Source organism: Chaetodon trifascialis, chromosome 10, assembly GCF_039877785.1.
Source record: "Chaetodon trifascialis isolate fChaTrf1 chromosome 10, fChaTrf1.hap1, whole genome shotgun sequence".
Classification (NCBI taxonomy): domain Eukaryota; kingdom Metazoa; phylum Chordata; class Actinopteri; order Chaetodontiformes; family Chaetodontidae; genus Chaetodon; species Chaetodon trifascialis.
This window is the reverse complement of record NC_092065.1, coordinates 13283120-13307810: the sequence shown is the minus strand read 5'-3', so window position 1 is coordinate 13307810 and position 24691 is coordinate 13283120. Positions and strand designations below refer to the sequence as shown.

At 42.1% G+C, this 24691-nt stretch overlaps 1 protein-coding gene across 9 annotated transcripts in view; it reads left to right on the top strand.

Moving 5' to 3' along the window:
• mef2aa (myocyte enhancer factor 2aa) overlaps positions 1–24691 on the top strand; it is a 57521-nt gene that overhangs the window by 13463 nt on the left and 19367 nt on the right. For 6 of the 9 annotated variants that reach the window (XM_070971390.1, XM_070971388.1, XM_070971389.1 and 3 more), the window contains exons 2-3: positions 4273–4490; positions 12272–12475. In XM_070971390.1, the coding sequence (XP_070827491.1) occupies positions 4437–4490; positions 12272–12475 (258 nt within the window). In that variant the 5' untranslated portion in view covers positions 4273–4436. Of the gene's footprint in view, positions 1–4272; positions 4491–12271; positions 12476–24691 lie in introns of those variants that run through there. The other 3 variants (XM_070971391.1, XM_070971384.1, XM_070971382.1) reach the window with 1 other exon arrangement.

Genomic DNA, 24691 nt, shown 5'->3' with positions numbered 1-24691 from the left:
AAACCACTGTAATGCTTAGTTGCTTTTAGAGATACTGCATATGCCTCAACTGCATGTCTGCACAGAAGGTACAGTACAGTAAGGCACAGACTCGTTCTGTTAGACATGTCATATTGACTTTATGTCAAGCTGATGTGGTCGTTCCTATGGCGACATATTCTCTGCACATTGATTTATGTGTTACAAATGTTTGGTAAGCAACTTTCAGAGGTGCTGGACTGGTTTATATCAAAGCCGGCCAGGTGTATCATATGAAGGTCTTTTAAAAGAGTGTATGATGAGATGCTGTTATACAACATGCTGCTGTGTACGATGCACCGAATTTCTCAGTTAAAGAATTGAATTTCTCTCTCAATTCTTTAAGTGGAGATGTTTATACTGTACACCAACAAGGTTTATGAATCTGCAACATCACAATGTAGTCAGTTGCTGTAACAGTCACAGTTTCTGCTGTAGGATTACTGGAGTTGAAAACAGGTACAGACAGAGATGTTCAGTTCTGATGCTGCACTCACTGTCCTCTGTGTGTCCACACAGAAAAGGCTTCCCTAAGTATAATTACACAGTGCGCCGTCTGTTTTCCCAGACTAAAACCAACCTGTTAGACAAAGTAGCTCATCAAATAGTGTTTTTTTAAACTCCAGTGAGGGTTCACTGTTAATACGCTGTAACATCAGTCCTTGTTCTTGTTAACATGTGTTGTATCTACGCAAAGATGTAACACAACCTTCTGACAGAAAGGCCAAAAAAATGGAAATCTACCATTGAAAAGCAGTTTATCGTGCAGCTCATACAGGAAATATCAGTGGTGGTTTGAAGCATGTTAGCTTACTGCTGTAAATGAATGGAACAGAACAGAAAACTGTTTTAATGTGTGACCTTTGGCCAATTCCCAAGCTTAATGACAAAATTCAATATGTATAACTTATTGAGGTGGGACTTTTACTGTCGGCTTCCTGTAGGCATCAAGTATCAACCATGTGGTTGTATATGCTTATTGAGGTAGCCTCATAGCCTGGCGTTGTTCTGCTGCTGGATCCAGGCCCAATTTTCTCTTTTTCCTTTTCTCTTTTTATGTTTATCTCTTCGTCTCTGTTTCTTACACACACACACACACACACACACACACACACACACACACACACACACACACACACACACACACACACACACACACACCAAGAGCACATGATTTAGGCAATAAACAGATACTCTGTGTCGTTCTTCTAACACTCAACAGAAGTCAGTGTCAGGCACAAACATGTACTGTGCTACAGTACAGACATTGTTCTCTGCAATCTGACCATCTTCTGACATGTCTATCTGGGTAGTCGTGCCAGCTGAAAATTTCCTACTTAGTTCTGGAAATTGAAGTTATGTTATTTGATCTACAGCGAAGTATGTTGAGATATAATCAACTGCAGCATTAGATTAGAGCGATCATTCAAATCATGAAAATTAAGTTGTTTTGAAGATGTTTAGCTATCGAGCTACGCTAACTTTTGATGAATGTGGACACTAAGTTTGGAGCGCGGCACACCTGCAGTCTGAAGGCCCTCTCAGCTTGTCATTTCGTATCTGTGTAAGAGAAATGTCATGACACAGTCTATTATGCCTCTAGACTTGAACTGTCCTGTTGTGACAGCTCGTCTGTATAAAGAGAGGAAAAGATGTGCGCATGCGTGTCTATGTGAGAGTGTCTCGACTCTCTCTGATGTACAGTTTCACTGGACTGATGAGCGAGACCGCAACATCTCTGAGGAGCAGATTGTCATTTTAGATGGGACGCACTGCATGCACTCGCGTTATGTTGAGGAACGTGTTCACATATGCTGTCAAAGAACATAATCTGCTGTGGTCAATTCACACAGAGGATTACAGATAAATCCACCAACGGCTGGGCCATATAGCTTAAAAACATATATAATGTAATTAATAATTATCCATAATCCATATCCATAATTATGGATAAGTTTGTGGTAATGTATATGTCAGAACAAACACAACCCTGGGAAGTTGATGCTATTGCTTTGGGTATATGAATGTCCAGAGATCAGAGATGAGCGTTTGGCTGCCAGGCTAAAGGTAAGGTGTATGGGTCTACTTCTTGCCTCAGCACTGATCCAATACCCATCACTCTTCCAGCTTGCTCTCCAGGATCGGTGCTCCATTGACAGCTCAATTATAGACATTCAACATGTGGACAGTAGCTTAAAAAAACAAACGACTTTGTTATGCCAGTTCGTTAAACGATTGACTGTTTATGTGTCACTCTTAGCATGCTCCATTATCAAGGGATATGATAGGCTGTTTATGACAATTAAAACATCAGAAACATGATTACCTCCTTACCACAATGCAGATAAAATACACCACACCGCTTTCCTTTTTTGGGCAAAAAGCAGTGATCTTATTTTTGACACCAAACCTCTGTTTTAACTTTGTGTCATGACATCTGACGTGAGCTACCCACTACCCAAAACGAAAGAGAGAAAGAATCAAAAGCCCTGGTAAAATCTAAATTTCTGTCATTATATTAACATTTTAAACACACAGTGAATTTACCAGCGTACTTCCCTGGCTCAGGTTTGTTTTAGGGAGAGCTCCCCCCCCCCACCACCACCTCTAGTTTCAACACTACTCTGTCAGTGTGTGTGTGTGTGTGTGTGTGTGTGTGTGTGTGAAATGGTGAATGAACAAGAACATCATCATTCTCCCTGGCCTGTTGTGATGTGGTTTGGGGAAATTCTTTGTGGGGGTTCAGGCGGTTACTTTCCTGGCTCAGACGGCGATGCGTGGGTAGTTAGCGAGGTGATCTCAGTCAAGTTTGCCTACAGTGGAGCCCCGATTCAGACAGCCAGACACCATAATGCCAGTCCATCTGTAACCCATAATGACTGTGTGCCACTGGAACTGGTCATTTTCGTTTTCACTGCCAATTCGGCCCCTGGCTTCCTTGCCTCACAACTGCTGACTGCATCTAATGGCCTGAGTTGTTAACCTTTCTACATTTGTGCTCATAGGGGAAATAGAGTTGTTTAGACATTTTCTATTCGCTGGGTGTAAGTGATGGATGTGCCTCCAGGGAGGGGGCTATATCTCTTCTTGCAGAGAAGCAGAGACAGGACAGAGTTAGATGCTCCCTGGGGAACAGTGCAGTCTTAACCACTGGCCAGGTTACAATCTCATGCGGGACTGTACCCCCACCTTCCTTAGCCCCTGTGGCTTCTCCTCCAGCCCAGGAGATTTCAACTATTGTCAACCCCAGACTGGGTACTCACTTAATCATCTTAAGCGCAAATCTGGCATCAGGGTGGGTCAACTCAGCAAGAGTAAGGAAATGTCGCTGTTCTGTTTCTGCAGGTAGGGGAAGGTAGACAAATTTCTATCAAGGTGAACATAGCTTTGTAAAACTATTATAATAGAGACAACAACATTTTGGGAAATATACTAATTCACTTCGAAAGTTAGAGGAAAAGATTTATACCCGTCCGTTTCTTGTCTGAAACCAGTTGCGAGGCAACCAGTGGAGATTATGGGAAAGTACTCCACCTGGCCCAGTAATAATCTGCCACCTAACGCCCTGCAAAACAGCATATTAATGTTTTTGGACTTAACTTTTAGTACAGATTAAACAAACAGGATACAGCATGTAAGTTACTGAGCTTCAGAGGTGATGGTGGGTGTATTTGTTACTGTTGGTTAGAGCCAGGCTACCTGTTTCCCTGTGTTTCTGTTCAGAAACTAAAAACTCACTGGTTGCTGGCTGTAGCCTTGTATTTAACTGACAGAGTAGTGTGAGTCTTGTCATATAACACTCCAGGAAGCAAATAAACATATATCCCCAAAATGACTGTTAATTTAAATTATTAGCATCAGCCTTTAGAATGATTCAATTACTTATTTTTACTGGTTCCAGCCAGTTGCAATGTATTTTGGTTATGAGTTTACAGAATGTGTGCCGCCAGCTCTTATTGCCATGTCCGCCCTGTCTCATCATGTACAATTCAATACAACGAGTCAGTGAGTCTTGCATAGCTGCTGCCCTGGAAGTGTGAAGCCGTCTTGCACTGACTTCAGCTGCAGCTCAAGTGAGGCAGCAGAGGAGATAAGGTTTACACCATGTGGGTCTCATACTTTCTGAATGTGCTTGAGAACAGAAAACAGAGCCCTCCGGTGCTTTGAAGTACCTGAGGAGACACTGTTGAGTTAACTTTCTGCCCCCCCCCCCCCCCCCTGTTTTTCTGTCTTTCTCTGTTTGTCCTTTTGCAGATTGTGGTGTGAGCTGTCGAAGAGCGTACTGCGAAAAGAAGAAGAAAGAAAGAGCATCTACAAGCAGAGAGATTGTTGCACGATGTGCTAAGAGAGTGCGGGAAGAAATTGTGTTGTTTTTCTGATATTGTTGAGGTGTCAGAGAGACCGGAAAGGACGCAGCCATGGGGCGGAAGAAGATACAGATAACTAGGATCATGGATGAGAGGAACAGGCAGGTGAGTGTCAGAATTTGGTAATCGTCTATCTGTCTGTCTGTGTCTGAAACACTTTTTCAGAGGTTCAAAATACTGTTTATTTTACAGTTAATTCTTATCAAATTACCTTCATTCTTATCTTAATTTACAAGATGCTTCTGTTTCCTTCTTTTGTGTCTGAGAAAACGGTCTCCTCTGTACCTGTCTGAAGGTTACAGTCTTCTTTTTTTCCTTCCTGCCTTGGACCAGAGTTCAGCAGCTGTCATGGTGTGCATGGATCTAAACAGACATACCTCCCTCCCCAAAGTCCCAGCCAGCTGAACAGGGACCATGACATTTCTTTGTCAGTGCGGTCGTATTTACAGACATGATTCCCCTGCCACCCTGCAATTTCAGCCAGAGAAGTTGATGAGGCAGCAGGAGCGCTGGGCTGTAGCGGGGGCCTCATGGCGTGGGAGTGAGCTGAGGGTAGCGAAGAACACAGCGGGCCGCCTGTGGCCTCCCCACACTGTAGGGCTTGTCCCCTGGCCTGGCAGTATGGCTGGGCCCCTTCGCTGTAGCCCTATGTGTTTGCAGCTGTTTGGTAGTAATTAGGAGCAGCCACTGCACCACAGCACCCTCTCATTTGCAGGGTGGGTCAGCAGGACACACAGCACCCTTCTCTGCCTCGGCTACACTGGTCCCAGCTAGCCGCAGAGAGGGAGAGAGCTGGAATTCAGTCTGTCTGCTCATGTTAAATATAAACTCCTAAACAGCAAAACACTGTACAAAACAGCCTGGGTCTGTTTGAAACAAGAATAACAGCCTTGGATATCTATAGCAGGAAGGCTGGGTCCATTTCTTTTTTAGCCATGCTTCCTTTGCTTTAAGTTGAGCAAGCGTGAGCACAGTTTTTGACAAATTATACCAATTAAGGAAGATGCCAAGGTTTTCCATAGCAGAATAGAATGCATCTTGTTAACACCTCCTCAAAATATCATTTGCATGCCTTCACAGGTGGAACAACATTTTGCTGTGCACACAGAAATATAATGGAAGTACAGTAGTGCTTCCTCTCCTGAGGGTATTAACATGATATGGTTCCAGCCAATCGGTACTCTGACTGTGTCTCTGTCTGTTGCTGTGAGGCTAGCAGCTCAGCCAAGTGCAAAACAAAAATCCACACTGCGGGCCAATTATCGGTATAACACCTGGCTCTGGGTTGGATCCAAACAGGAGGGCAGGAGAGGAATCACCTCTGGCTCATTGCTGCTGTCTACACTGTATGCAGTGACCTGTGACATCTAGGGAAAAATAAAGAAAATTACATGAAAACAGGTTGTCAACTGTTAGGCTAGGCGAGCACGTTAACCCTTCAGATGATCCGTTCTTTACAGTGCATATGCAAAGGGAGTTAGGGGAGGGCATTTGTTGTGTTCTTTCACAAAAAAGCAGAGCTGCAGAGAGAGACGTTGCTTTTTATTAATGTGTCTCCCAAAGTTGACTGTTTGCATCAGATTTGAAATGTCTCTCTGTATAATTTGTGAGAAAGTTTATCAGCAGAATGCAGACACTTCAGCTCGCATTTAGTTGGTTTTAGCTGGCTCAGCAGAGAATCTGCTCTGACAATAGACCGCCATGCTAAAATAAAGCTTTGGTACAAAGTGATGTATGCGCATGTATCTTTCTCTCCCTTTTTTTTTTTTTTTTTTTCCCTGGGCCATGAAGCGCACAGTGCCATCTCCCTGGGGCTTGCTCCTAACCAGGGGAATAGCCATTAGCATACGGTCCCCATTGTCGGGAGACAATTTGAATCTTTATCTTCGCCGCTCTGCTGCTAGCTATCCATACTCATAGCATTAAAATGAAACAAGTCCTTAAGTGGGCTAATTAGATAGTATTGCTGTATGGGATGTTGTGTGGGGACAACGGGAGCTCCCTTGCATTATCACTGCAAGTGCTTTAGGAGGGCTGTTAACCTTTCAGGATTTATAATACAGAGTGTGGCAAAGGCTGAAAAGGTCTGTAATTGCGCAATCTATCAGGAATTGTGAGTGCAGAGTTGAGACAGGCATTGAACTTTGCTGATATTTTTTTATACATTTTGCTTCAAGTCATTACCTACAGTGTGTAATGACAATGATTCATGTTAATTCAGAGTAATGAAGTGTATTGTGCAAAAGTGATAAGCAAGCTAAGATAAAAATGAAAATATTGTACAGTTTTTTTTCATCCTTCATATTTTCACACAAAACTGTGTGTTTCTGCTGTGTGGCTTTACGGAGGTGTACAGACTGAGACATGAAGGCAGCAGAGGTCCTGTCATGCATCCTGTAGGATGGTGAAAAGCCAGTTCCTGAGCCATGCCCTGCATAAGTGATGGTCCTACAGCACAGGGAGACAGTCATCAGCCAGGCTGACAGACTGATTGCAAGTGAATGCTGTAACAGCCAGACAACAGCACCTCCCTGCATGATTCTCCTCGTTTACAGTATTCACAGCAATTATTACCCTTTGAGTCACAGTCACACACATTTATCACACAGCATTATCTATCACTCACATTTTCATCATCTCTCTCACTCTGTCTCGCATCCCCACGCATACAGTGCCTTACAGTGGAATCGTATGGACCAGCGAACTTTGCCCTTGAGTCTCTGTTGTGTTTTGACTTGACAGGATCGGAACTCATGAACTGCGCAGAATAACAACAGCGGAGCCAGTGGCACTCAATGAGCATTTTCAGGGTCTTTCACCTGCTTCTCAGAGCAGCTGTCTTAGTGTGCCTGGATCTACAGGGGTGGGGTGTTGGTGGAGAAATGAGGGTACACATTAGTCTTGCAAGTTAGTGTAGGGAAGAAGCTGGTGTAGCCTAGTGAGCAGTGACGTCCTCTGGATGCCATTAAGCGGGCTCACTGGGGGTAATTGCCCAAGTCATTAAAAGTTTGATGATTTTGCTGCTGGGTGGAGGGTTGCCTGCCCTTGCTGTGGCTCATTTTGGATTTTGCTCTTGCACTTCAGATGCCTGTAGGCACAGTGCAGCTCTCTCTCTCTCTCTCTCTCTCTCTCTCTCTCTCTCTCTCTCTCTCTCTCTCTCTCTCTCTCTCTCTCTCTCTCTCTCTCTCTCTCTCTCACGTTCTCTCCAGGGAACAACACAGTGCATACCTCCCATTTTTCAGCCTTCACCCATTCCTGAAGTTCTGAGCGGTCGTCATTATTTTTTTGACAGGTAAAGAGCTTGTTGATGGACCATGGACAGAACAGAGGAACACTGTTAAATGTGACAGCCGGCGCATATATTATCATTGTTCACGATGATATGTAGTTGCCATAACACTGCGCTGAAGCAGCAAAACATGCAGTTGGGTGATGGTGATCATATTTTTGCTGTCAGAGGGAGTGCCTTGTTATGGATCACTAAAATGCTCACACTCTTATATGATGCAGAATTATTTATGGCACTGTCTCTTGACAGTTGCAACAAATTGAGCGAGCCAACTGTCCTTAAACTGGATCATTCCACTTATTGATTAGAGATATTTCTAGGAAACCTACTCACGTTTAGTGAACTAGCATGTCACTCTCTTAACTAAACAGGATCAGTCACGGCTACTGTAGGTTTCAAGGTCAATCCCAACCAGTGGACGAAGCCTTTGCGCCCTCAGTTGTCCACATGGGGATCCTGGGGCTGTCCTTTCTCCCAGTGAGAGCTGATCCAGGCAGACAGTCGCGCTGGCCCTGGCCTGTCTCCCAGGCCCGCACACTCTAGCGCTGCGTAGCCAGGGCAGCAGCCACAGGGCCTGGGTCACTCTGCCAGCTGGTGCCAGACCTCTGTGACTCTCAAAACCACTCTCATGTCTGCCATGGGGGCCGTCAGAGGTGACATGAGGTTCTAATAAGGCCTCCAGCTCCTCACCCCTCTGAAGGTGTTAGTGACTCAAGCATCTCCTGCCATGCCCCAGTCACAGCTGCACTCTGAGTCCCAGATGTCTTGTTTGTCATCTTGTCACCTCTGCCTGAGGACAGACATTGATAGACCTTATGATTGACACATCAACTCTGTGTGGATGTGTGTGTCGGGGTTTGTTGTAGCATATGTTGTTCTATACTATACAGTTTTTTGTGGCAGGGTCTCTCTCTGTGGGAGATGAAAAGAATAAAACAAAAACTGAGTATTGCATGAAAAGCATGCTTGACTGGCACATATGCTTGCGATATAGATTTTAGATGCATTTGTCTCATGACAGTTCTACAGATATGGTTGTGTTTGGCACTCCAGGTCATCGTTTTAAACAACATCTGTTCACTTTGCTCAGCCTGTTTAAGTGACTGGAACTAGTGAGCTCAGTTTCTCCAAAAGGCCAGTTCACTTGTTGCTTGTTTATCTGAATTTTTGTAATTTTCCCTTTAGTTTCAGTTTCAGTAACCACTTCAGAAGTTTATAGACAAATATGGTAAATCTACGCTGTCTCTTACTTGGCAGAGATGGCGTTCTTTCCTCTGCTCCAGCGTCGATTTGGACCAAGATGATTTTTACAGAAACATCTTGAAATTTGTAGAGCCTTGTTAGCTTGCATGAAAAACACATAAAACTCATACCCAACGTATGAAAAAGAAACTGAATCACCAAGCTCAATTAAAGCTCAGTAAAAACAGGTAACAGTGGTGGGGGACTCGGGAAGGAGTTGGAAAGTGTGAATTAGCACCTTATCTTGACATTGTGAGAGTCCTTTAAAAGGTCAGAGTTTTCAGCCAGGCACAGTCTAAATGAAATGCTAGTATAGTCGCTGATCTGCCTGGTATTGTGTGAGCTGTTATAATGACCTTATCAGAAGCAGAGAAAGTTGGAGTCACTCCAGTTTTTTGGAAGTTTAAATGTGGCCCCCCTTCTCTTTCACCCTGGCATTTCATGTCTCAGGACAGCTGTGAGACGCACTGGTACGGCCGTAGAGCACAGCTTTACAATACTGAGGCTAATCCTGTCATTGTGAAATACATGAATTAGTCAGGGAGGTAGACTACATGTGTACCACATCTTGCTATAGGAGCGAGTCACATTTTTAAAACCACATTGAGTGTCGCTGTGGGTGTCTTTGACTTGGTGAACCATAGGAAAGCTCTGCCAGTGAACCTCCCACTTGACCTCAAGGATGTCTGTGGTTTTCCACCGTCTCACCAGTCACCCCAGAGAAGATGGGGGTGGAGGGAAGTTATGTTTGTCACAGTTTGGAGCAGTTCTTTGTCATGACTTGTCAAATTAAGCTGGACGTCTTACATATTCTAACAAAAAGAGGAAAATAGGACAAAACTGTACAAAACAGCCTCCTTCTCTCCCTATTAAAGGTAACTGTGTAAGTACAGAAGAGTAATGTGGCCGTCACCTTTAATGGCTGTGTGAGCAGCAGCTGGCTTTCGTAGAGGCACTGTGTTTGGGGCTGGGGCACGGACCAAGTCTCAGTGCTGCTGCTGAGGTTGAAATGAAGCGGTGCCTGGGTCAGCAGCCCTGCACTCAGCACTCTGCCATGCATCCAGGTGGAACAAAGTCCTCGCTCAGCGTCTCATCCTGGGCTTCCTGCTGAAAGGTGACATCTCCATGGCTTAACAGCCACATTCATCTGCTAAAGAGCATACAATTTGTTAATCATTTTCCCACATCCCAGCCCCTGCTTTCCGGTTGGTTAGGCAAACAAACAAATATGCAAGCAGGTAAACGAGCGAGTGGGCAGCCCCTGTGTTTAGTCGGAGACTAGTGTCGCCTGCTTGGAACTGCAGGTGCCCTAAGTGGGTAGAAAGGGGACCTGAGACTGGTCAAATCATATCCCCTTGAATGCCTCCATGCAGCGATCCACCTTGAGAAAATCATCAGAATGACACGCACAAAACCACACAATGCTTTTTCTGCTCCACCAAACTCAGTCAAAGGCTTTATGTGTCTGCGAATTGCAAGCAAACATGTCATTTGATTCAGCTTCTCATGTATTTAAACCTTGTCATTTCAAGAAATGTCATTTTAGAATTTGGTTTGTCATATGAGCTCGACTAACATGGATGCACTGAATAGAAAATGACACGAGGACAGGCTCCTCCATGTCTAGAGCAGGAATAATGGTCCCGTGTAATTACCTGTAGTGTGGAAGATTTGAAATTCATTTATCACAGTTGGAGTGACCCCAGTGCCTCAGCAGTTACATCGACACCATGCAACACATAGGATTATACTGCATTATACCAGTTAAAATGAGGGTATAGCCGCAAGCTGTGACCAATTAAAGTTGAACAAAGCCAGCTCATCTGCTCAACTCCTCTCTTAGTAGGTCAGTGAAACTGATGGAGAATACAGACACATGCACTCCTCTGTGGCTCTCAGCACAGCTTTTACTAGCACATTCGCAAGCCACGTCGGACAGTGCACATTTAACAAGACACAAGCAGTGAAGAAAAACACAACTCTGATGCCGTGATTTCAAATGTACAAATTTTAAAGCTATTTTCATACAACCATTACAAAACCGAAGCAGAAAACAGCCCATGTCTGTCCTCCCTCCTTGTGAGTGATGTTTTCAGCTTGAGAAATGACTGTAGCGTACTGTTAAGAGGTGGTGTAACATAATGACATGTGTGTACGGGTCAGAAGCGACCACAGAGACAGAGTTGCAGAGATATAGGACATAAAGTCACTTTGCAGAGAGGGTTGCGTTACCATTGGAGTGATGTATGACCCGAAGTCCCATCTGAGGGCTCATGTTACAAGGCTTATGCTGCACTACAGAGATAGCTTTCCGTATATGGAGTCAGGGGCTACAGTAATGTATGGACCCCTGTTGTTGCCAAAGCTCTGACTCAGCTCGCTGACTTGTGCCTCTAACCCTGACCTCTGTCCTGATAACTAGACATTTCAGACGAGCACTGTGTCATTGCAATCATTCCTAAAGGAGGAATGATCTTGTTATCTGTCACCTTGGTTACAGTAACATTGCTGTGATGTAATGAGACTGTTAATACTGTTATTTTCCTGGCTTAGCCTGCATTGTACTCTCCAGATGAGAGTATGTTTGTTTTTCAGTTGCATGGCTTTTCAAACTTAGCAGAACTCTTTACTTTAGGGTTAGAGATTTTATACACAGATTATACACATGTTAAAAAGCACATTTTCAGCATAAAGCACCTCTGCAGTGTTACACAGAGCAAGATGCCACCATAGTTGTTGGTGGTGGAAGTACATTTACTCCATTACTGTGCTTAAGTAAAGTTTGTATGTACTTCTACTACATTTCGGAGTGTATTTTCACCACTGCTATATGTGTATGTATCTCTATGTATCTGGCATTAAAAAACATATGCTTGTCAGATGTACATCAAGATGTACTTGTACATCAATGTATGATGCATTGCTCTAGCTGACAGTATCTGAAACAGTTAAAATCAACTGTAATATTTGAATGCTGCTCATACTTTAAAACAACAGCAAAATTCATCCAATCATAGAATTAATAATAACACGCTGAATAATGAGTATTTGTTACTTTTACTACTTTTTGCTAGTACTTTTGTGCCTTTGATTGAATGCAAAACTTCTGCTTCTAATGGAGTTTTTACACTATGGTATTATGCTTTTACTTAAGTAATAGACTTCTTCCACTACTTATACAATACGCATTGAGTGGAAGAACTAAACAACTGCCTTCTGTCATAATAAGAATGCCAAATTAACATTCATGCTTTTAGATGTACAAATCTTGTGCGCTCAAGTTCAATCTTCTTTTTAATTTGGTGAAACACTTTTCCTCTGTAATGGGCGGTTTTGTTTTCTCTGTGTTCTGCAGGTTACCTTCACAAAGAGGAAGTTTGGTCTGATGAAAAAGGCCTACGAGCTGAGCGTACTATGCGACTGTGAGATAGCCCTCATCATTTTCAACAGCTCTAACAAACTGTTCCAGTATGCCAGCACAGACATGGACAAAGTGTTGCTGAAATACACAGAGTACAACGAACCCCATGAGAGCAGAACCAACTCGGACATTGTAGAGGTGAGTGAGTGCCGCCTTCTTACTTTGTTTGGGAAAACTTGCTTGTGGTTCACTGTGATCCACTATTTTCTCCTTTTTTATGATTTGTTATGCAAACCTCATGTTCACATTCATCACATTTAGTGGATTTGGGCTATAGAATAGAATTATTATTTGATAACTTTGTAAACGCTCCAAGGGTGACATTTAAAACACACAAGAGTGAGGAACAGTTTCCTTGTAGTTACGATTCAGATATGGCGCAGGAGGTCTGCACTCCCTGATAAGTCTGGCTTCTCCTGTGCCATCAACTGACATGGAAAACCTATCTCTGCGCTCAGTAGCTGCTGACCATCATTGCCGACTCTGTTTCCCATAGATATTGTACCTGCAGGGCTCATTTCTCTGGCTGCTCCTCATCACAGGCCATCAGCTCGGCTATTGCTGCAGTGAAAATACAGTGTTTAGTACATTCCATACTGCTCTATAAAACTCAACAAGCACTTGGGTTTCCTGGCAGCTCTCGCATGCCCAGCGACTAGCGGAAGAGTAAGCCACTTGTTATGCCAGTATACAAAACTGTCAGCCAAAAGTGGAGAAGCCAAAGTAAATGAGAATGATTAGGGATACGTCCTGTTCCAAACATCTTTCATTGGCACATGTGTGGTTTCTCAGCTTATTCAAGATCTGCTTTAAGAGGCTGGTATCTGCGCTCTGAGTAAATGAAAGCATATACAATGTATGCTAATGCCTTTGAGAAAATCATGGCACTACTCGGAGAAAAGTTGCTGGCTTGTTTTTAGAGCTGTCATCTGATACACTGAGACTAGCTTCTTCTGCACTGAGATGCTTGTTTATTAGACAATGCATTGCAATACTTTTACTGCCACCTGCCCACTAAAACATACAACATTTTTTATTACTGCAGCCCAATTAAGGGACATTAAGATGGGTGAGATTGAAAAATTTCAAGAATCCAGCTTCGGAAAAGACTTTCACTTGGAGGAATTAGTGAAATTACATGCAGCATAAAGGAGTCAGCTGTGGCCCATTATCTTTTATTCATGCTGCTGCTGCTTGTGAATTACCTGCTTGGCAGAGCTGCAGAAGAGTGCTCTTGCATCCAGAAGACTCGTGCAGTCATTCCTCCATCAGGGGCCCTCAGAGCAGAGCAGGGGCTCACCTGCATAAAAAATACATGGACACATTCCTTCCTTACGTAACCGTGACCACAAATTTGTTTTTGCCATGACTCTGGAAGCCGTCTTATTTTAAACAAGCAAACACAACAACACCCCATACTCAGAGTCATTGTGGGGTTATTCACCTCAGGCTCTTATATCATATATATCTGTGGTCTGCTGATGTGTGTTTATGTTGACAACATGGTGTAATTGGGGTGTACATTGTGCATAATGTAGCACCAGTGGTGCCATGCAGTATTCCCACCCATCCCTTCTGGCTACTCTCAAGGAAAGCAGCCCCACTGCACAAAGGCAAGAACAAGCCACTGTTGTCCCCGCTCACTCAGGCCAGCGTCTTTGCAGATATGCACAAATCCCCATCTGCCTGTTGGCTATGTGGTCAAGGTTCAGAAATGAAGAAGCAGAGCAGAAGTAACCAACCCAGTCCACTTCACAGCATCACCACACAACCCCTCTGTTCCCTTGGCCAGAGAGCCGGTGTCAGAGGTGGTAGATAATGTTGATGAAGCAATGATTTTATCACAATTTAGCATCTAATCTGAACAGTTTTCTGGGCTGCCTGCTTCTCTACAGCTGCACAGATCTATGTACTCTACATGGAGGAGCTGATGCATTCGTACTGATGGGAAGAATCCACCCCTCCCTCCACTTATCCAGTGAAATGGGCCTCACATGAGGACACTTACACTGGACACTTATCCAAGTTTTTAAATTGTGTTAAACCAATCTTTGCCATGCAAACAATCATGTGCTCATTTGTCCGGTTTGGGAGGCCAGAAAAACCCTCTCCCAATCTTCATTGAGATGCTCGTTCCATGAGGGAAACTAAATCAAAGGTCACATTCCTGCTCAGTAGTACCATCTGTAGATAAAGGCTGAGCTGTGCAGTGTGGGAGAACAGTCTCCATGTTTTCCACAGATGGATGCATGCCTGGGCCACAGTTTGATAGCCCAGTGGAGGCCTGTGGACTTTGTCTCAAACTTGGCTCGCAGTCCAAAGCAGAGCAGTAGGCTCCGATTTTCCTTCTATATGTGTGTGTGTTTGTGCGTGTCTGCATGTGTTGACGGTCTTAACCTTACCAACACTCCAGGCGACAGGTGAACTGTTGTATGAAATCTCTCTTTTTATGCACTCACCTGTGTGTGTCACACAAACCCTCCTTCATTTTTTAACATTTCCTAACAGTATAAAGGTGGAATTTTACTGTTTGATTTTTTTTTCAAATTATTTTCTCAAAACAATGTACGCAGTAAGGAACCCCAACACAAAACAAGCAGCATGATTATTGTAAAAAAGTCTTTTGAGGATCACATTTGCTGTATCTTTATCCTTTTCTAATCCAGAAGAGTAACATGCATAATAAATGTGCTATTTAATATGGTTGTGTTATTGTGAATCGGGCAAAGTATTCATGACTGAAGTTTTTATGGTATTGTTCCTATTGTGCTTCGTATTGAATTCTCTTGATGCCACAAATGAAAATGCTGCAGTTAGTCATTAGATTAATCTAATAATATTTACTCTTCCTCCCCTCTCCACTAGTGGAGCTAATGAGATTTTGCTCATGCTCCACTATAACCTCACACCGTTCTCCAGCACACACAAAGATGGCTGTGTCTCCTGAAGAAACCTTCAAATCAGATAGTAACTTCACAGGCTTCATTTAGCATTTAACCGCCCTCTCGTTGAGCGGTTCTATACAATTTAGGTCTATAGTGTATATGAGGATTAATCAGGTTTGTAGTCTCACGGAATCGACGTTAAGTCAACGCTTAATTGTAATCCTGTAAAATCAGGATGTGAATGGGCTTTAACCCAATTGTAGAGTGTAATTTTAGTCAATAGCAGTGCTTTGTAATTGCTTGAATAACTGGGCTGCACCGTATGCAAAGCGTTGACTTTTCACGGCTCTTTCTTTAAAAAGGTCTTTTACCCTGATGATTTGTGAGAGTAAACAACCTGAGATCATTCATAGGTAAATTCCGCTTATCTTCCTCCTAATAAAGAGGGGTGGCTATTGTTAATGTGACTTGGGAAAAACAGATAATTCCCTCTTTATTTATGAAGGAACGCCCCCCCTCACAAGACTGCTACAGTGGGAGGAAATGAGCATAAAATTATCAGGGCATTTCCATTAGGTTTTATTTCATGATCTCTATCAGCTGTTGTTATAAATGGAGCTGTATTAATCATATAATAAGATATGTAAATTTTGACCATTACTGAATGTCAAGCTGTGTGTTTTCATCACAATTGCACCAATTTCCTATTTTATTTTTTAATTTCACCACTGCCCTTTGCAGATTTTACAGTGACAAAAGCAATTCATACAATCACAACCAAGAGTTCAATTTGTCATCATGTCCCATATTTTGTATTTTTTTAAACCCATGAAGGCATTAAGTTACTGTGCTTCAAGAGTGCATTTTCCTTGACTTACAGCTCAAATAAAAATGAATTTTATTACCAGTTATGAGATGGAATGAATCCCTTACAGTGCTTTGGGCTGAACGGGCACCAGGAGCTTCAAACAGGGGATGTTTATGTTGTCAATCAAAGGCTGAGCAGTGATTAAGACTCATTTCTATCTTAATGAATGCAAATTGGCACATCTGCTATGGTGGGCTAGCTGTCCAGACTCTTCAATTAGCATGATTGATCAATTATCCTCCTGCTGATGGCTCACTGGAAATGGGGAGCGGATGGGGGTGGCGGCGGAGAGAGCGGCGGGGGTAGGAAGAGAGATGAAAGTGTGAGGGGGGGAAAAAATGAACGTGTCCAAAACCCTCACTCAATAAATCTGATTCTTTATTTGATTAGAGTAAAAGAATAATGGAATTTTATTTTAATCAAAGAGGGATCTCGCTTTAGACAGTCTGAAGTATAATCGAAAAGCTGTAAATTTAGGTTTAAACAGTTTTTTTTTTTTTTTTTTTTTAATTGTCCTGTTTTTGATACAGCTAAATGCTGATTAGAAAACAGAGAAATGCATATAAACTGCAGCTAACTGATTAAGACAGTCAGGTTTTGAGCAGGTTATGTGGTTCTAAATGTGTAATCATGACTTTTTTCCACCTCTTTTGTTTTTTGGCATTCCCACTGCGATACAGCAGCTTCACGTGAACAGAAACACAATTTGCATTTTAAATCTGCGTCTGATTCTCCATCAGCACATTTTCTGATCAAATATTCCCACGTGAGATGAGCTTCAGCCATGTAAATATTTCGTAGATTTGCACTCTTTCAACTCTGAAGTCTGTCGAGGATATTGTGGTGTGCGGCTTGTTTGTGTTTGTTTTAACAGTAAGCACAAAGCCTTGAATATCAAAAGACACTGGTGAGACTGCTCCGAGTAGCAGAGGCAGATTGTCCTCAGTGTGTATTTATAATTGTGACACAAAAACATAACAGGATGGTCAAATGAGGCTTTGGCTGGCACACAGGGAAACTGTCACTACTACCGTCTTCTCTTATGCAATATGATTAGCCAGCATAGCTATGAAGGCAGTAGAGTATGTGGATATTTAGTGTAAAACTTTACAGCTTGATCATAAAATAATGAGGGAAAAGCACAAATGAACACAAACTATTAATACACACTAATACGTCTTACATTGTAGCTGCAATGCTCGACTGTTGTCAGATATATTATCCCACGTAAGAAATGTTAAAGGAGGATGACATCATAGAAATACAAATAGTACATAACATTTTTGAGACTTGATTATAAGTTCATATTCAGAATTGCAGCTTGTGCGTTACCTGCTAAGATATTTGACATTTGAGATGGCTGATGAGTAGAGCTGGTTGGTTGCCGTCCCTTCTTAAAGGGCCACCACGCTGCCAGTGATTTTGCATTTATAAGCAATGTTATTAGAATTCTAAGTTGACAAATTCATAAAAAGTCATATCTGACCAGACAAGATGTGGTACAATTCAAAAACTTACAATGAGCTGGAAATACAGGACTACAGAATCACTTTAAAATATTGGTATTCTAAGTCAGGATTTTGCGTAGTTACATGTATGATATAAACCACCACACTGGGCTAGTTCCTCTGTTACTGTCTGCTTAAACTCAAAGATAATCAATTATTCAGTTAACTCCAAACTCTAAACTAGAAGTTAGTGTCTACCTTCATTCTGGCAAACCTGCCAATGAAAACACATCTGTGAAGCAGATTTCCTTTTTTTTTTTCAGTAGTTCAGACCTTGTAGGCTGTAGCTCAGTGGAACCAACTATCCCTGAAAGACAAATCCTGCCAGTTCTAATTCAAAACAGGACACAGATCTACGTCTGGTGTATTCTGCAACTTAAAACCCAGATTCCAATAAAGCTAGGACGCTGTGTAAAACATAAATACAACAGAAGGTGATAATTTGCTAATCCTTTCTGTCAAACTCAGTGAAAACAGTACAAAGACAAGATATTTAATGTTTTAGCACGCAAGGATGAAGCAAGGTTCACCACTTTGAACACATGACTGTATAAAAGATATTACTACTTATATATACACGATGTATCACTCAGTGTTTTAAAAAATTACAACGAAGTTCAGGTGGGCCGTGCAAGCGGTACTAGACAGACAGTACTGTGGGAACACCACAGGGCCACCAACATAGAAGGGTACACATGCACAGCCCACTGCATGTTATTACATTTCAAATAGTATAAAATTGTATTTTCTTTAAGTAAGTAAAGAAAGCGCAGTCATGTTATTTACAAATGAACAATATTCAAATCTCTGAATTGATTATCACGCCAAGTTTCTATGGCGTGCTTTAGAAAATGCTGAGCAGTAATGTAAGGTCAACAGTGCATCATTTGTAGTTAATGGGCTAAAACGTAGCACAATAAAGCAGCTTTAAAGTTATATTGGTGGAGAAAAATTTAATAGGTTATCCCTTTTGGGAAAACAAGTCAGCTAATGTAACACTAGTAGATTAGCTGTACAGTATTATATAATATATGTGTGGTTTTACTGTGAATAGCTGGATAAACTTACATTTTCACGGTTGTGGAGAGTTGATACATTATTGTATTTTCACAGGTTCAATGTTTGTGCTGACCAGTGCAGTAAATCTCTTATATCAAATGAGTCAAGTCCATGATATTGGTTGGATAAAGACAGGAATTCACTCATAATATCATTGTCGACTTTGAGCTGTAGTTTGCATAATTATACAATAGACCAGCGAAAGTTGGTCATCTTAATATGGTTTCATGTATTTCTGAAGGTTTCTGTGCGAATAATCTGAGTTTTTGTCGTTGTGGCTCTTGCGTGCTTCTAATTATATTCTCAGATGTCTTTGTCTGTTTATTCTAAAGAAACTGATGTCGCTGTGAACAGAAACATAAATGACATCACTTCCTTTGCAGCAGAGTGTTTCCAACCTCAATACCTGTTGTTATCATACTTTGTGCCCAACAAGTCTGTGTCTTTATGTTCAGATGTCATTTGTGCGGTTTAGAGAAGCACGTCATTTGACTTTTAAGCTTTCCCTTCCATCTTCCCTTCTGACCTATGGCTGTAAATCTGATACGCTGCCCTGGTCTGCAGTCTCCATTGTCCAGTGAACACAAAAGAAGGGACTGCAGATGCTCACATCCATTCAGCAGTCACGTATTCCACAAGAAGTCCAATAAGCCAGTTACATTGAAGTATTACTACATGTAGAAAATTACCCCCTTTTTTTCCCCTCACCATTTGAATTACCCAGCTAACTCTTTCTCTTCGTTTCTTTCTTCCTTCTTTTCCTCTACAATCTAGTGAGCTGCCATTTCTGGAAATGTAGAAAAGCAAGTTCTTTCAACATTTTGCATCTGGGGTAGATTACACTTGTGACAAGTCATTATTCTAGTTGGAAATATCCATGATTTCTTATTGTCTGACTGGTCAAATTGCTCATTCTTTGTATGCAATTATCTACATCATTATCTATCATTTGCCGGTCTATTTACGGTGGCTCAGAGATGGAGAGCAGCCGTTTAAATGTAACCACACAATCTGAATTCAGAGCAATTTTTTGAATATTTTTATCAAATATCAGATTGAAAAACTTTGATAATTTTTACTTAATTTGGACTTTAAGTGACTGAAGATAAAAAGGTGTGTGCCTCATGGTAGGTACAATGTAGGCTATTTAAGACAAATCTAACCAATTCAGCTTTCATTAATTAAGCACGTCGATTGTGGTTAATATCCGCCTCCAACTGTTCACCATTATCTTCCTCCCTCAGTCTTTCCCCGCACTACACTATCATCATATTACTCTTCTCCTTTTTTGGTATTTCACCATAGACCTCGCTGCAGCAATGATGAGAAATCCCTTTTAAGCTAAATCAAATGTCATTGCTATTGACATAGACTTATTGGGTTGATGTTGATTTTTCAGTGCTTTTCAATATATGTGAAATTTTCTGCCAGCCCATTTTTTAATATTACAGAAAATAAAGTATGTGCACTTTTGGTCTCCTGTGATTTATTGGAGTGATATTGAAATGAATTTCTTTATTTTCATTTGGACTGTAGGTCACACACTGTACAGTAGATTATCTTAAATAGGATGGCATAAGTGTGATTACTTTTATGGAACTTTAAAAAAAAAAAAGATAATGGACATTAATATTCTCAATGATATTGCTTTGTGGTTTCTTTTTAAGTATCCTCCGCATGTTGCCACATAAATACTAAGCTTGTCAGTCAATCCGTTGTCTCTGGAGAGGACGGTAAAGTAGCAGCATAGGCAGCCATTAATTTGTGTTGATGAAATCCTATTACCGCCTCTTCATCTGGGGCTCATATAAACACACAGTTGTGAAGATGAGCTACTTCCTATTTCCTGTGTGCACATGAGTGTTTTGTATACCTGAGAGGAGGCATTTAACCTTTGGGCCTTTGGGTCAAAACAAACACGCCGGCTGTTCATACAGCTCCAGTGTCTATTTTCAGACTGGTGCAGTAGGACAAGTTAAAAATAAGTAACTCAAGTGTTATGGTGAAAACAGAGAGATGGGCTTTGTTAGCTGCAGGAATAAGGGTGATGGTACTGACAGTTATATTAGGGTGGTTTCAGTTGTATATTAAGCCCCTGTGAGCAGAGAGATACTAGATACCAAGATAAATCCTGCACCGTTACTCCACGTTGTTTGGTGTTTAATGAACGTTTTCAACAATGCATTCATTGCATGTATGAATTTCTAAAGTTCGGAGCGTGGTAGCGTAAATACTCCTGTTCATTTCATTTGTTATGACTCTCAACACAGACAGTATTGCATCTTAACATTAACATCTCTTATGGAGTAACCTGGTGAGAATTGAAGCAGTATTAATGGTTCTGTTGCGAGCAACACGCTGGGTTTCAAAGTGCCCCTTTTTATAGGACAAGGACTCCTTTTCCTCTGGGCTTTTAGTGAAAAAGGGTCACCAGTCCTCTTTTGTAGTTTTCTCAGCATAATGAAACACTTGTGATAATGTTCAGAGTATATCACATAATATTCAGTAATGTGTGTTCTCTGAAGGAGCACATACACTGTAATTGTTACCTAATGGCAGCCTAATGGCCATTCATTGTCAGACAGTGAAAATGTAGTTTTGATTATTGGAATCAAACTTTCCGTGATCAGCTGTGTCCCTGCTCTTAATATGGGATTTTGTCCTGTAAGGCTATACAGCAGTTCTCCTTTGAATCGTTGAATGGCTCAACTCCATTATGAAGTGCTGGTTTAAAAACCATCATGTATTACATCTCATTGTTTTATTATGCTTCTGCTCTCCGGTGTGTGATGCTTGTTACCAGGTTACTGCTGAGAGATTTTTGCTTTTAGCACATGTCGTACCTCATTGACGTCAGAGCTTTTTTCCATCCTCTCAACTGTGTTGCATATGTCTCATTTCAAATTGAGGGTCTCTTAGAGAGCACATAATGAAAGGAGACACAACAACAAAAGACCACAAGCCCTGGTGCCTTCTAAACACTGGTTTCCACGGACACTAATGAGTTAATACTCCAAGGTCTAAAAGTAGATATGCTGTTTCTCAAAACCTTAAACTTAAGAGTTTCTTCACCAAACAGAAACAGCTCTTTGACAAACTACTAACACAGATAGTTTAAAGAAGATGCTGCATTTTGAGCCGTTTGTGTGAAGTTTCTGCCTTATATGTCATGAGTAGAGAGCTTCCACAGAAATGACGTGTGACACACCCCCTGTCCGCTGTTTGTCATACTGACAAAACCCCTCCCAGATTAAAGCTCTGAAGTATTGTAGCCTAGTATTTCGTTGGTAGTTCATCAACAAACTGAAGTCTGCGCTTATTTTATATTGACTTTTACACAAATTTAACATAATTATTTTTGCGTTGTCCAATTAAACTGGTTCAGTAGTGTTCTTTGTTTTTGATCTAGTGTGCTTTTTGTGATTGTTGCTGATCAGTGTTGGTGTCACCCATTGTATAACATTGGTTGCTGTATACATTCCTTTAATTTTCCTCTTCACTTATAATACTTAGAAAAAGTTCCCTCTTGTCAGTAATAGATAACGACCTATGGAGTGCAACAAACAGGGCAAACAACACTTCAACATTTTACTGATCATCTTCAAAATGTCTTAAAATTCCTGAAATGAAGACGTGGCAGTTAGGATTTTTTACATTATTCCTGCAAGTAATGTGTTCTTCGCTTGACTATGTTCATATTATGGACTGATGAACCCAAATAACTTGGCAGGATCGTAGGGTGCACAGAACAATGCTAAGTAACAATGCAATATATATAGCTGCTCATTCTGAGCTCGAACCACATACCTGTCATAACTCTGGTTTGAACCACATGAAATAGGTCAGACATTGAGCTGACCTAATTTGGTTTGATCTAGTTACAGAGCAGCAGTGATACTAGTTATGTTAAAGATCATTAGAACCACAAGCGTGCGTCCACCCTCTGTGTTCTTCAATGACCTTGTGGGCTGAGCAGCTGAAATGAGACCTCGCTTTCGTGCAGAGTAGCTTCTGCGAGTTAGCTCGTGCAACAATCAGCTTGCCCTTGTGCCCCCCTCCTCCCAGTGTGCGGCCAACCCCTCCTGCCCAGGGGCGAGGACAGAGCAAAGCCTGCTGGGATGGGAGGGGGGCGGGGGACTGGGGGTTAGCTGGCACCGTGCCACCTTCCCCTGGCTGCATGGCCTGACTGGGGGCAAAGAGGGAGGCTGCTGTGTCTCAGATTGATGAGGACAGGTCTGTGGTCTGGGTATAGAGTGTTGCAGAACAGACGTCCTGCTGGCACATCCTGCCCTCTCTGCCGCACGCCCCCCCAGCCCTCCGTACTCGCCTTATCGGAACTCCTAATTGTCCTTATGAATATTTTAGAGGCAAGCAGGAATGGGAGTTCAGAGTTGGGGGTATGGTTTCAAGGGCCCTGACAGCTAATGATCCACTCAATGACCAGAGAGAAAGGAGAGAGAGAGAGAGAGAGAGAGAGAGAGAGAGAGAGAGAGAGAGAGAGAGAGAGGAGTAAAAATGGTTAGAAAGATTTTCAATAATCTGTACGTTGGTGTTTCTCCGCATTGTAATTTCTTCTGATCAGTTTTTAATGTGCGCCACCTTTTCTTTATGTGGAGTGGGAACAGAGTGTGTGTTCTCATTCTTTTTAATCTGTAGATAATGATGACATTGGTTTGCCTTTATCCTCAATTTGTAGTTTAATTCCCTCTTGTCTATACTGAAAATACGCCGTCCGCTGATTGAGACTGTTCTCTCTGACTGTGGCGGCTAATAGCTTTGTCACATCAGTCATTCACCACAGTCTCAGAGCAGAAGCCTCTGAAGGGACTGCTCACTGCACAGCAATTGCCTCTCATTCTGTAACACGGATGGGCTATATTTAATTGGCAATCTAGCCAGTCCAATGCAGGTAATCATTTGCAGTATACAATGTAGAATATGATTAGTTTGTTCTCAACTGTATCTACAGGTGCTTTAGATTTACTGAGCATGACTCACTTTGGATTAAAAGGTCACTGCTCGTCTCACTTTGAGCTCACAGTTCATTGTAGTCTGTCCATTGTCTTCGTGGTGTCAGGTGGGATTGAATCTCACTATATATTGTTTTTCTAACAGCTACAAGACAACAATATCAAAATAAAATCCAGACAAGAGAGCTGGCCCCCTCCCGCTTCTCTTCCTGTCCACAGAGTTACTAGACAATGGAGTGAGCCAAAGGAAGGACGTGAATCCAGTCTCATATCCTGATATCAGTCCGCTCAGTAATGTGCAAATGGTCATGAGATTAAACAAGATATATCTGGGAATTACAGAGGTCTCCTTATCTAACAGCCCCTCACTCCCAACTCACAATATGTGGTTGGAAGTGGAGAGAGGAGAAGGCTGCCCACATAACAGTAACCTAGTGCTGGGCCATGGCATACAGTGCCTAAAGACCAACCAAAAGAGGCTTTTATTCCCCTCAAGTGAAGACTACAGCACCACAGGGGGAAAGGGAACATGATGGTAGCGAAAGTCTCTTAAGATGTTATATAAGAGCAGAAATATTCCTCAGCAGATAAAAGCCTTCCTATCAGCCGCCTCCCCATGCTGATTTCCTAGTGCGTTCACACTCAAAGAAGCCCTTTGATAAGCACATTAGATGGAACGGCCTGGACACAATGGTGATGTCATGAGGATTAGCACGCTACCTTGCTTAGTGTAGCGGCGGGCACAAGGGCTAATTCACAGCACTGCAGGGCGAGAGGCTGGGAGACCCGGCTGGAATGAGGGAAAGGGAGGCTGCTGCACGACGACTGGTTAAAACATAGCTTCTGTGTACTTTAGGGAAGGCTGGAATAAACACATGCATTAAACATCCATGTTGTACTTCAGGTTTGGAACATTTTGTGTAATTTCCAGCCATATTGGCATTAGGCTACAAACTGTCTTTCTGTTGAGGGGCCTGTAATCAGAGCTATGGCGCACCAGTCATAGGTCAGGTGGTGCTCTGCCAATAGTGAAAGCAACTGTTAAGTGAAAGCTAGTGTGATTC